Source organism: Caretta caretta, chromosome 2, assembly GCF_965140235.1.
Source record: "Caretta caretta isolate rCarCar2 chromosome 2, rCarCar1.hap1, whole genome shotgun sequence".
Taxonomy (NCBI): domain Eukaryota; kingdom Metazoa; phylum Chordata; order Testudines; family Cheloniidae; genus Caretta; species Caretta caretta.
Window position 1 is genome coordinate 226,389,018 of NC_134207.1, and position 13,845 is coordinate 226,402,862.

At 42.1% G+C, this 13,845-nt stretch overlaps 1 protein-coding gene across 2 annotated transcripts in view; it reads right to left on the reverse strand.

Moving 5' to 3' along the window:
* The window catches only part of CFAP69 (cilia and flagella associated protein 69), a 39,871-nt gene extending 26,453 nt beyond the window's left edge, over positions 1–13,418 (reverse strand). Inside the window, exons 1-8 of one of the 2 annotated variants that reach the window (XM_048838084.2) lie at positions 13,207–13,418; positions 11,509–11,571; positions 8,386–8,451; positions 6,687–6,796; positions 4,660–4,736; positions 3,224–3,322; positions 1,020–1,169; positions 698–875 (exon numbers count right to left, since the gene is read on the reverse strand). In XM_048838084.2, coding sequence (XP_048694041.2) covers positions 698–875; positions 1,020–1,169; positions 3,224–3,322; positions 4,660–4,736; positions 6,687–6,796; positions 8,386–8,451; positions 11,509–11,571; positions 13,207–13,326 — 863 coding nt within the window. In that variant the 5' untranslated portion in view covers positions 13,327–13,418. Of the gene's footprint in view, positions 1–697; positions 876–1,019; positions 1,170–3,223; positions 3,323–4,659; positions 4,737–6,686; positions 6,797–8,385; positions 8,452–11,508; positions 11,572–13,206 lie in introns of those variants that run through there. The other variant, XM_075125864.1, reaches the window with a different exon arrangement.
* Between the last annotated feature and the right edge of the window lie 427 nt (positions 13,419–13,845).

Consider the following 13,845-nt stretch of genomic DNA (forward strand, 5'->3'; position numbering starts at 1 on the left):
GTCGGACGCATGTAGTGGAAATTTCCAGAGGCAGGTATAAATATGCAAGCAAGAATCAGGCTAGGAATAACGAGGTTAGCTCAATCAGGGAGGATGAGGCCCTCTACTAAGCAGTTGAGGTGTGAACACCAAGGGAGGAGAAACTGCTTTAGTAGTTGGCTGGCCATTCACAGTCTTTGTTTAATCCTGAGCAGTTTCTCCTCCCTTGGTGTTCACACCTCAACTGCTTAGAAGAGGGCCTCATCCTCCCTAATTGAGCTAGCCTCGTTATTCCTAGCCTGATTCTTGCTTGCATATTTATACCTGCCTCTGGAAATTTCCACTACATGCGTCCGACGAAGCGGGTATTCACCCATGAAAGCTTATGCTCCAATACATCTGTTAGTCTATAAGGTGCCAAGGACTCTCTGCCGCTTTTACAGATCCAGACTAACACGACTACCCCCTGATACTTTATTTTTTTTTAGCATTGCAGTAAAGCATTGCATTGATTTAAGGCCGGATTCCGCAGTCCTTTCCTTCTGCAGGATCAGGCCCACAATAATTACTGATAAACTGCATAACCTGCATTTCTCTTAACATGCTGAGAGACGAGACATCAAACAAAATGCAAAAATCCAGTAACATATTATTTTAGTACTACACAGATTGCTCCAAAATTGTAATACTAGTTTACATAATGTTTGATTGTACTTACTATATACATTCCAAATTACTGAGCTGATTAACAATTTCTTCTTTTGACATGTTTTCTAATAAGTTCCATAGGATTTCTGATGAACGGAACAGTAGCTGTCCAGAGGGATCAGCATCATTTAGATGAGAACAGATTCTGCTGGCTGCATGGGCTTTCATCATAAGTTTACAATTTACTCCTGTAATTAAGAAAGTCTGAATAATCAACTCCCTGCAGGTTGGTAATTGTGTGTGTGTGTGTGTGTGTGTATATATATATATATAAAAATAAAGAAAAGCATATCTGAGATAATGAGATTGTTAAAAAAAAATCCTATACTAACCAGATGTGGAGAGATGCTGTAGGGCTTTAAGTACCCATAACTTCTCAGCAAGTTGATTTTCAACCAATGCTAGAGACAAAACTAGGGTTTCTGCTAAACCTCCTAATTCAGCCATTTGTATCTTATAGTTTGCACTTGTAGAGTGGAAACCTGTATGTACAATAGTTGAGAGTTATAACTATTTAGACATGCATAATCACATACAATATCTAGTTTTCTTCAAAAAATGGATGAAATGTGAATTTCAGTAATTTTAGTGAAAATTATCGAAAGTGAAACTTTTAACCAAGATCAAGACCTCATTGTGTTAGGGGCTATACAAACATATAGTAAGAGTTGGTTCCTAGCTTGTAGAGTTAACAGTCTAACACACAAACGGTGGAAGAGGAAACAGAGGCACAGAACAGTGAAGTGACTTGCTCTAGGTCACACAACATGTCAGTGGCAGACATGGAACAGAACCCAAGTCTCCTGAGTCCCAGTCCAGTGCCTTAATTCTCTGAACCACGCTGCCACTCATGATTACCATATCTGTCTATCAGTCAGCATGACTAAATCCCATGGCTTAACATGACTCCTCAAGGTCATGTTGACTAAATTTGAATTGCCAACATTTGTTTTTTCTTTTGCCCATGCATACAGAAACCACTATTGTGGTTCTTTTTGTAGTGTAGATGGGGATACAAGTATTGAGATGAGCAATTCACATTCTTATGTTCCACCTAATCAAGTAACAGAAAGTTTAGTTTGAGCAATTTTTAAAAGACAAATGACATTTTAGAGAAAAGGCCAATTTTTGTTGTTTTTAAAAGACGAGATTCTTGTAAAAATTTCCCTTATTTAGTATTTATTTAGTCAAACACATCCTTCATTTCCTCATTGCAAGTGGTTCCTCTGCCCAATGATGACCTCTTCCATTTGCAGATCTGCCTGCAATGTCAATCCTGTTAAGTGTTGAGCACTCTGGCCCTAATCCAGCAAAGCATCAACACTCTCGTGAGTAGCTCCATTTACTTCAGCAGGGTTAAACATGTGCTATGACGCTTTTGCTGCTTTGCCAGAGTGCTCAGCACCTTACAGGATCATACCTCAATTTAAACCCCAGTCCTGCAAAGATGTTAAGCACATTAATAGTCCCACTGAAAAATCATTTTAGAGAACAGTGTCTACCAAGCATAAAATACAGTTCCTTAGTTTTGACATAACACCTCTTACTTTCTGTATCTAAAGGAAAGGCAAAATCTCCAAGAATTTCAACACTTATTGAAGTTAAGTGGAACTACTCAATTATGTAAAGTTAAGCATGTGTATATATGTATTTGCAATATTTGGAGTAATTCTTTTAAAAACTAAAAATAGATTGCTTTGACATTTCCAGATTCCTGTAATTGGAGTGAGAGCACCAACCTGAGCTTTGCAGGCCACAGAAGCCAGGTTAGCCTATTACCAAAGTCACAGAGTCAAAGGCCCTGTGGAACCACCAGATAATCCAATGCAACCTCCTGTATATACAGGCCACTTGTACCATCCAGCACCCATGCACCAAACCCAACAAACAAAATTAGACCTAAATATTAAAACCCACAGGAGACTAGACTATTATGTGCCACTGGTAGAGAATAGGATGGATTAAGGGGTACCAGTGTCCGAGATCCCCACATAGCAGAGACATGTCCAGTTGCTGTAAGCTTCCTAAATCATAAAACCCAGGAAGAGGAGACAATGCTGCCTCTCTAGAGGTCATATGGCCAAATCAAGAATTCTATATTTTTCCCCCACTTCCAGCCCCAAAGCCATCCACTCCTTTTTCCTGTATCCTTCCTGTTTCAGAATCATCATGGCCCTCCCCACAATCACTTGAACAGTTTCACCCTAGCCCCCCAAAATGTTATAATAAACAATGTCTAACTAAATTAATCTTGCATATATTGTCAGATTAGACAGATACATGCAATGCATACACATGGATAATTTAATTTTAATAAAATATTTTAAATGACAATGCATACATTCCTATTGAATACATTAATTGCACATTCTCCAATGCGGTCTATTTAATTAAGGTAATTATGGCACTTATCTGTGCAAATAAAAATTCTTAACTGGAGTCAGAGCTGAGTGCAAATAGCCATTTCACAGTAGATGACAGATCATATACATTTCATTGTTTCATTCTTGCAAGATTTTAAAATTGTGTATTTTACCTGCAAGCTGTTTGTTTGGTGGCTCTGTGTGGTAAAAGCTAATAATACACTTACAGATTTGTATCCTCACTTGAGAGCTGGGCACCCTCATCAAGTAACCTGTGAGAAACAGACAAATTCTGATTTGCAATTTTTACAAGACAGAATAGTTTAAAAAAAGGTCATCTGAGTCTTCCTACTTACATCCCCCTGTACGACATTGCGTAATGTATGTTCCTTATTACTGTTTACACCCTGTATATATTTGTGTTCACTCCTTATGAGGGTAACCATCTTGGGCCGGTATTAACTTATCCCAGGTTTGACTATAAATACCTGAGAGACAGGATTCACTGCCACAGACGGGGAGGAAGTGGTTTTGGGAAAATGGCCTGGGGTTTATAAAGAAGCCTATTCTGCTGCCCTTTGTTTTATAGCCTGAGGCTGGAGTTCCCTGAGCAAGGTGGGCTGGAACTTCACCCTCTCCAGAGTGGTGAGGGAATAGGCCAACTCAATGGTTCCAGACAGTTTCTCTCAGAACAAAGAAAACAGGATTACTAATACGGCAGCTGACACCATGGCTGCCATATTAGTAATCCTAGCTTCTGGTGAGGCACAATGGGATATAAGGGGAACATATAAAAAGTATCTTTTCAACAGAATAGGGAGAGAACTGGAGAGAGCCATGTTGTGGAGATAATTTAATTGGGCATGCTCCCCAAGAGAGACTGACTTGCTTTCTTTTTTAATTTTGTAATCCTCCACTTTGTAATAGGTTTTGGGGCACGCATCACCAAAGACGGTCTGAAACATGTGGGTCTATTTTGATATCTCTTTGGACAGATGAAAATAAAGACCTCCAGGCAGGAGAACTTTCTGTTCCCAGGTTCCAAGGATATTCCTTTTTGTTTGACCTGTCACACACGGCCTTTTGCTCCACCTCTCTATTGCTCAAGTCTTCCCACTTGCTGACCTGCTATTTCTCTTCTCATTCCCACCTCTATTGGATAGTCAAGACCCCATGCTCTCTTGACCCACAGAGCTTGTGGTGGTGGTGTTCTTTGAAAAACTCAAGTGTAATAGCTAAGATTCTCAAAGCAAAATGAAATCAGCCAGTGGACCAGGCTACAGGAGTCATACTGGTTTATTTCGTGAGCTCTCCTGGGCTAACTCTGGTGGGCAGCCTCTCTCACTAGGAAGAAAGAAACCTCATTGGCTAATCAAACAATTAGGATTCTCCAATACTCTGAAAGCTGCACAGATGAAGTTCATAGCAAAGTAGAAATGCTTCTGAATGCTGGAAAATTCAGAATGTTGACTGACTCAGGAGATAGCAAGAACTTGTAATTATAAGTGCGGTAACAAAAAATCATATAAATTCTAAGCTACAACTGAGAAGATAATTGTGGTTCTTTTTATTATGCTGGAGGGTATTACAGCACAGCAATCTAACTTACCCAGTTGTGCAATTAATTCTAAAGTAACTGGGGTATAGTTTACTTCATCAGATAATTTCTTCTTTAAAAATGGTAACCTACAAAAATTGAGCAAGCAAGTTATTATAAGTATCCTTAGAACACAGCAGAAAAAAACAGATTAATCAAAACGTGTTTATGCTGATGCCAATATTAGATAGAAAATCAATATCCTATGTTCTATCCCATGAAATTCATTGAAGATGTCTTGGAAAAACTGTCCTCAAGTATATTCTTTGCAGACACTGATCCCAGAACAAAAATGTTTACTTTCATGATCTAGCAACTAATTTTTTGGCTGATAGAAGTAAATGCCTACAGGTACCATTGTAGTAATTCATATTTGGTAAACCAGGAAATAATCCCAGCAAACAAATCTCATTTAAGTATGGAAGACTAAACTCAATAACTGGGGTGACATCAGTCATATGCCAGAGGCAGGCTATGAATAGACATGCTCACCACAGATAGGGAAAAAGGAACCTATCCCTAGGCAGGACAGCTAGGAATATGGAAAAATAGAACTATTAATTTGACTCCAGGTAGCCTAAATACAACTCTCTCTTTAAACTGGGGTATTGTTCAGATAAATTCACTCAGATACTATGAGCACAGAGTTTATGTAATAAATAAACACTATAAAATTGCCCTCATATTCAAATATTGAGATGTTATGCTCCATTCACGACATATTGTTGTGCATGCACAGCTTTGCTGTAGGTTTTCTGGAGAGGGGTTAGGTATGAGCAGCAGAGCCAGAGGAAAAGAAGGGAGAGAGAAAATAATGGGGCAAATGGGGAGAAAGAGACGGAAAAGGTGAGAAGGAAAGAAGTGTGAGCAAGATAGGCTAAGAAAGAAAGGTAGTGGTAGAAGAGTAGAAAATTGTAGGAGAGACAGCACCAGCTGCTAAAAGGAACTTCCAAGTAACACCTACTCTAATTATTGGCTTCTCCTCTTCACCTATAAAAGCACTGAAGTGTGGAAACATCCCTATCGGACAAAAATTAAAGTAAAGAACTGGGGTCCAATGCCATATCCATACATTCACTGCAGAAACTAGTATTATTTCTGAACTCTACAATAGGTGAAAATTTACTTCTCACTTGAACGGATACTGTGTTGTATGGACCTTACACCTTCACTGCAAAGTTTTGTCATGTTGCTGCCATACACAGAAGAAACTGAAAACTTCATGATGTACTCTAATTAATCTCTGTGGGGCAGCAAAGCAGCACAATTAGTTATACTTAGAAAAGTAAGAAATTCAGTTGCAATGTTGTATATTTATCAGCTGAAAATGAGTGATCAAAAACGTTAAGGGGAAGTCTTCTGTATAATCTTTATTATGGCTGCAATTTCCAAACTAAAAGGAAAGTACTGACAAACATGAAATGAATGACACTTTAATTCTGATTTGCAAATAATGTAGAATAGTATGGCAATGAAGATGTTAAAAAGCCCTTACAATTAAATGTTACATTCTAAAGTAGATTAAAAATCGATAAAACCAAAACAAAACCCTCAAATTGTTTTTGTATTCCAGCCCCCACAAATTGACCTAAGGTTTATCACTTCATAAAGTTTATCTAAAGCTATTAAGGTCCCTTTGTTTCACCTCAGGGTTTTAACTCACTGGGAGAACATTTTGAAACAACAAAACACACCTTAACAAGACTTATTGTTTAATCTCTTGGGGGCCAATCGTCCCAGAACACCCCACTGCAGGCAATGAGACACCTCTGGAAATTCTGCTTTCTGGCATCCCAGGGTTAATTATAATACAGTTCTAAGTGCAGCAATAGGTAGTTCCATAGTCACTGAACTACTAAAAACGGTCTTTTTGTGTCTACAGCAATCATACACGCAGAAAATCAGTTTATAAAAGGGAAAGAAGGGGAACCAGTGTGTGCCTACTCATCTCACAGAGGTGTTGAGAAAATCATTTAATATTTGCATAGCACTTATAGAAGTCCTCAGTGCTATTTATTATTAAAGACTGATGTACTTACCCGCATAATTTAAGAATTTCACATGTAGGCTCTATGAAAGCCTCTTGGTCCTGAATTTTTTCTGCACATAGGTTAAGAATTTTAAATATTTGTGCTAAATCCTTAAGAGGCTTTTAATGTTCAATAGTTAAGGAAATTAGACTGTTAGAACTCCTGAGAATGAGGAAAAAAATATACTTTATTTTCGGAAAGAAATACCCTACTCCAACACTGTCAGATTTGGATAACTAAAATTAGGCACATAAATCCCTATTTAGGTACAGTAACTATAAGTGGCTGGATTTTCAGATGTGTGAAGCACCTGAGGTTTCTTACCCATTGATCTCACTGGGAGTTATGGGCACTAAACACCACAGAAAAGTATGCCTAAATATGGATTTATATGTCTAACTTTAGGGACTCAAGTTTGAAAATGTGAACCAAACACACATTTGTAAAGTAATCTTTATACACAGTTTCACCTATCATTTCTAGATATTTGTTACATATGACTGGTACTGTTAATACATATACATATATATAAAAAAGCATCCAGCTAATTAATCTGATTTGGTTTTATTTAAATGTCACCTTATGCCCATGAGTCATTATTATTCTTATCCACATTTCTTAAGTATTAATCAATATAGCACTTAGAAACCACATCTGTGCTGAGTTGTAAAAGCTGAAATTACATTTACGTTTGCATAGCCTTTTATCTATATTTTTCTACGTTATTGTATACTGAGATTTTTCAATTCTATTTTGAAGCACATAGCCCCAAGCATCCAAATAATATTTCTTATCCAAGCAACCCTAGCAATGATAAGTGTGCATAGAAAGCCTTCTCTAAGTCAGTGGTTTTCAAACTTTTTTTTTGGTGACTCAGTTGAAGAAAATTGTTGATGCCCATAACACAATGGAGCTGGGGATGAGGGGTTTGGGAGGGGCTCAGGGCTGAGGCTGAGGGTTGGGGTACGGGAGAGGGGTCAGGGCTCTGGGGTGGGAGGTGCAGGAAGGGGTTCCGGGTTTGGGGGCGCTGAGGCAGGGGATTGGGGCATGGGGTTGGTGCATGGGCTTACATCGGGCTAGTACTACAACTGGTCAGCAGTGCAGTGGAGTTGCTAAGGCAGACTTCCTGCCTGTCCTGGCACCGCGGACTGTACTGTGTCCCGGAAGCGCCCAGCAGCAAGTCCGGCTCCTAGGTGGAGGTGTGCAAACGGCTCAGCATGGCTCTCGCCTGCAGGCACCACCCCCCAGCTCCCATTGGTTGAGAACTGGCCAATGGGAGTGCAGAGCCATTGCTCAGGATGGGGGTACCACGCGGCACCCCGTAGCCCCCCCGCCTAGGAGCTGGACCTGCTGCTGGCCACTTCTGGGGTTTCAGAACAGGTAAGAACTAGTCTGCCTTAGCTGGGCAGCACTGCTGACGGGATTTTTAATGGCCTGGTCAGCGGTGCTGACCAGAGCCTCGAGACCCAGTGCCTTACATTCCATGACCCAGTACTGGATCGTGACCCGCAGTCTGAAATCCACTGCTCTAAGCCAGTGAATAACTTATGAGTGAACCACTGCTGCTATCAGGGAAAGCGATACATTTCTATGAAACGTAGCTGATGATAAGCAACTTTGCTGAAAAGTCAAAAATATTAAAAAATATAAAATACCACATCTTATTTGAACTGTAGTTTCCATAGAGGAGAGAAATAAAAAAGGATACAAGCCCTGTTTCATACTGCTTCACCACTTTCTTGAGAGTTTCTAGCTGTCCATCTTCCTCATTATTCTTAAAAAGAAAAAAAACGACCCTTAACTTTAAATTGCAGTGTGCCTTTAAAACCTTAAATGATCTTGGTCTATCCCCTTTTGAGTACAAGTGCAAGTGGAAAAATAGATTAAAAAGTCACAAGATACTATTTGACAGGTTTCAGAGGAACAGCCGTGTTAGTCTGTATTCGCAAAAAGAAAAGGAGTACTTGTGGCACCTTAGAGACTAACCAATTTATTTGAGCATGAGCTTTCATACATCTGATGAAGTGAGCTGTAGCTCACGAAAGCTCATGCTCAAATAAATTGGTTAGTCTCTAAGGTGCCACAAGTACTCCTTTTCTTTTTACAAGATACTATGAAATTCTGAAAGCGTTCAGCAGCAAATCTTGATCTAACCATATTTTTTTAAATGCACAGAACACATTATTATAATCATGCAGAATCTTTTAGAAATGGATTTTTTGGTTGAATGTGTGGGCTCACTGGCTTAAATCATCTGACAGCACTATAAGCTTGTCTGATAAGTGAAGTAGTATGTCATCACAATTGGTATAGTGCCTGTATGAAAGTATGGTGTGCCATTTTTATTTTAAAATTAGACATACTGATGTATTTTAAAGATGCATTGACATAGGATAGATTTATTAAGAAATGTTGTATTACATCTATTGCATCACAAATTGTTGCTATGAAAATGTCTAATGCCACACTAAGTAGTGTACGCACCAGCCTGTTGCTGTTCTTTGTCTGCCTTCACTGGCAACTTCTCAGTTTCAGACTCTGAATATATTCTCACTCCTTACATGTGAAGCCCCAGAAACGTATTCTCTCTTTTCCCACTGAGGCCATTCCATCCCTTTTAAACAATTATTAATTATTATTCATTATTCGTACTGTGATAGTACCTAGGAGCCCCAGTCATGGACCAGGGTCCCCAGTGTGCTAGATGCTGTACACAAACAGAACAAAAAGTTGATCCTTGCACCAAAGAGTGTACAATCTAAAACAAGAGACAACTGGTAGAAACAGACAGTCAGATGGAAGAGTATAAGGAAATAAGACAATATTGGTCAGTACAGTGGACAGTGGTCACAACACACCAACTGTCAAGTTTTTGACATCATACAAAGGAGTATTTTAAGGAGGGATTTGAAAAAGAATAATGAGGTAGCTTTGTGAATGTTTATGGAGAGTGCCTCCAAAGCATAAGGGGCAGCATGGGAGAAAGCTGGTTTGAAAATTTAACACGTGGCGATGGAGACTGGTGTCATTGGCCAATCGGAGGTGAGCGTTGACAACTTGATAGCATATGAGAAGCACTAAGTTGGTTAGGTATAAGTCCTGATGGGCCTTAGAAATGAAAACAAGCATCTTAAGTTTGATGCAATAAAGAAAAGAGAGCCAGTGGATGGATCCAAAGAGGAATTATATGGTCAAGGTGAGGAGCTAGAAATGTGACCTTTGCAGCAGCACTCTGAATGGACATGAGCCAGGCAAGATTGTATTTGTCCTCTCCATCTATTTAACCACTGCCCACTACTATTGGAAAGATAGTGGATTAAATGGACAAGAGTTCCAATCTGGAGTTGCAGTTCCCATTATCTGTACTCCTATTGAGGCGATCCTGCCTGCATACAAACCCTTAATTTTTCCATTCTTCTGAAGCACCATTTTTGATATCGACCAGTTTTTTAATAAAGCTCAGATTCTAGAACTGTCCAAATTCTCTCCTTTGCTACAGTTCCCATATCTTGCATAAAATCCCCCTTTGCAGCCAAGAATCTCTCAATGCCAGCACTGTATAGGCCTGGTAAAGGGGCAGTGCTGGAAAAGGGACTAAGGGTATGTCAGGACATGTCAATAGTGGCACTGTAGAACACTCCACTGTGGCTATTCTGAGGTCCTTTGCCACTAGGCAAGGCTACTGTCAGGGCCGGCTCCAGGCACCAGCGTTCCAAGCAGACGCTTGGGGCGGCAGTTAGAAACGGGTGGCAGTTCCTCCGGTTGCGGCGGCAATTCAGCGGCAGCTTCTCTGCTCCGCCCACTGCAGCAGCAATTCGGGGGCAGCTTCTTCCTTTGCTGTTTGCGGCGGCAGTTTTTTTCCACTGCTTGGGGCAGCAAAAACTGTAGAGCCGGCCCTGGCTACTGTAATTTAGAGTAGTCAAGGAGTTGCTCTAAATTAGACCAGCAGTTGTTTCAGCCCACTCACCAGCCCAGAATCTAAAGGCCTCCTTCCCCGTGTTGCACCTACGTGTGCTTTGCTGTCTGGAGGTGCACCACACAATCTCACAAAAAATATTTTTATGAAGATCATGCACAGCTTACTCTTTCAGCTGTAGGTTATAAAAAAAAAAGAGAGAGAAAGACTGGCTCTTCTTAGATTTTGTAATCAGCAATTTGATATGTTCAATGAAGCTGTTGCTTAAAGACAATAAATGATTATGTTTTTACAGTCAAAGGGAACTTTTATAATTCTTGTGTATTTGATTTGTCAAATCTTCCTACAGAGACCAAAATAATCTTTTGAGGTCCAGGCTATAACTGAAACTGTTTTTCTGTGTGTCTATTTAGTCCTATTTGTTCTTGACTCCTGAGCTTTATAAATGTTCTCCCTCCTCCAATTCAAGCCCCTAGAGAAATGTTAGCAGCTAATATGGGCAATCACATACATGCTGACAAGCTTTAAACAATTCTACATGTTGTAACTGCTTTCTTAGTGGTGGGTTTCAAAATCTACAGTTGCCATCTTGGACAGTCAATTGCACACCAACACCGTGTCATTTGCCCACGTGGATTCTATAATCTACACATTTGCAACAATTTTTTGTGAAAGTTCATATTTAGGCACATGAATGAATATTTAACACAAATGTTCATGGATACCACTGTTCCTTGACACTGAATATCTTCAAAGACATACTTGCATTGTAATTCTACCAGTATAATTCTTCCATTTTGAGAATTTGCAGTCCTGACCACTGAGGCTCAATATCTGGCTATTTAATTGTAACATGTATTTTATTATTACCCTTACAAAATGTATCACAAGCCTTTTTCCTCATGTTGTACTTACCGAGTTGGAATCTTCAAGAAGTTTGATGACACGATTAAGGTCCACAGACTTCAACTGAATACACTACAAACAAATACAGTTCTTAATTTTTTCAATGTTTAAAAATGCTAAAATTGAACAATGTTAAATATGAGCAAAAAAGGACCTAAACTTTGAGGCTATAATTCTAGTGAGGGGTGCAAGGGATACCACAGATAATGAGACTCAGGCCTTGTCTACACTGCAGGATAAGTTGATGTAAGTTACGCAACTGTAGTTACAGAATTTACATAACTGAAGTCAATGTAGTTTACATCGATTTACTGTGGTGTCTATACTCTTGCATCAAGTATTAGGGGATAGCTGTTGTTTTTGTGGATACAGACTAACACAAGGAGTCTGGTGGAACCTTAAAGACTTAACAGATTTGCATCTGAAGAAGTGGTGTTTTACCCATGAAAGCTTATGCCCAAATAAATCTGTTAGTCTTTAAGGTGCCACCAGACTCTTGCATCGACACTCTTGCATTGACATAGCTTCTGCCTCTTGTTGAGGTGGAGTACTGAAGTTGACAGAAGAGTGCTCTCCCATCGACTTATCGCATCTTCACCAGACCCAATAAATTGACACCACTGCATCGATTGCAGCAGTGCTGATTTAGCCCACAGTGAAGACAAGCCCTGAATCTCTAGTGGTTTTGAAGTTACAATAATAAGGAATTATAGCCTAATAATTCAAAATATAGAGCTTTCTTCTGATTTTATATAAATGCCTGAATAGGAGTCCCAGATTCCCATTTGTATTCCCTCTACCCATATCACCTCCTCAACCTATCCCTTTCTGCAGTATTACTTCCTAGGCAGTCATTTCCCATTTTGTATCGATTGAGTTTGACGCCAGAAGACACTATCAGAAAAAAATAGTCTAGTCTGACCAGTTGCATATCACAGGCCACTAGACCCCACCCAGTTACCCCTAGATTAAACTGAAGCGTTACAGCCGTTGTGAGACTAAACTACATGTGCCACAGGCCCCTAGGATAGCCGGGAATTGATTTGGTGAGACACACCCAGATGCAGCACGGAACCAATTTCCATGTGCTTCAATCTTCATCACAACCACACAAACTAGATTTTTTTTAAATTGAGAAAGTCCACTTAGGACGAGCAGGAGCCTTCCGTGGGTAAATGCCAGCCCCTTGTTCAAAACCCAACCTTTCATTCGGTAAAGACAGGCAACCACCCCCAAACATGACCCGACTGTAAACGGGTGCAATACTGTCCGTCTCCTCCACCACCGAGAGCCCCCTCCCCCCGCGGCAGCGCCCAGCAGGTGGCAGTGGGGCCACACGGCTGCTGTTCAGAGCCAGCGAGGCTGGCAGGGCCGGCGGGGCAGGTTCCCGCTGCTGCGGGGGAAAGCGAGGGGGAGCAGCAGAGGCGGGAGGACTCACAAGTGAGGGAGGGGAGAGGCCCAGAGACCGGCGGGTTCGCCTCTGCCCGATTGCCAGGGCCAGCAGGAGCCTCTGAGGGCAGCTACAAAAGGCGCCTCCCCACCCAGTAGGGCGCACGGACCATCCCCCAGGGGACGAGGCGTGAACGGGACGGGGAGTGAACGGGACGGCGGGTGCTGAGCGGATCGTTCCTCCCTCCCTCAGTGACCGTGCTTGGCCCGCTGCCCGGGGCCGGGCTGTCGGCGCTGCTCACCCTGGGTCGCGCTCACCTGGCTGGTCCGCAGGGCACTGTCCGTGGCCGGCTGCGGCCTGCGCTTCTCCCTGCCGGCCAGGTGGGCCGGGGCGGGGGCGGGGGCGGGGGCGCCGTCGGGCCCGGGCGGCGAGGACATAGATGCGGCGAGCGTCGGGATCAGTGCGGGACCCGGGCAGCAGCAGCCGGCACCAACACAAGCCGGGCTCCGTTCCCATGGCAGCGGGGGAAGCCGCCTACGGCAGCCCCAGGGAGTCAGAAGAGCTGCCAGGCGCGTTCGAACGCGGGGAAGTCAGAGCAAAAGCTCCCCCTAGTGGCCAGCCCAGGGAGAGACCTGGGGGTCGGAGGAGGTGGAGCGCGGCCACATCCCATCCCCACCTCAACCCCACCGTCCCCAGCAATTCCCTCGCTCACAGCACTTCCCTCCCCCCCACCTCAACCCCCTCACTCACAGCTCATCCCGCCACCTCAGTCCCCCTCACAGCATGTCCCTCTGACTCCCTAGCCCACAACTCCCCTCCAGGCAACCTCCTCATAGCCTATCCCTCTGCCTCCCCTACACACCAAAAGCCCCACACAACAACTCCCTCACGCACAATGGTAACATTCTCTAGGGTACAATTTGGATGCTGAACAGCTGGGTCCCCCCCAATTCTCT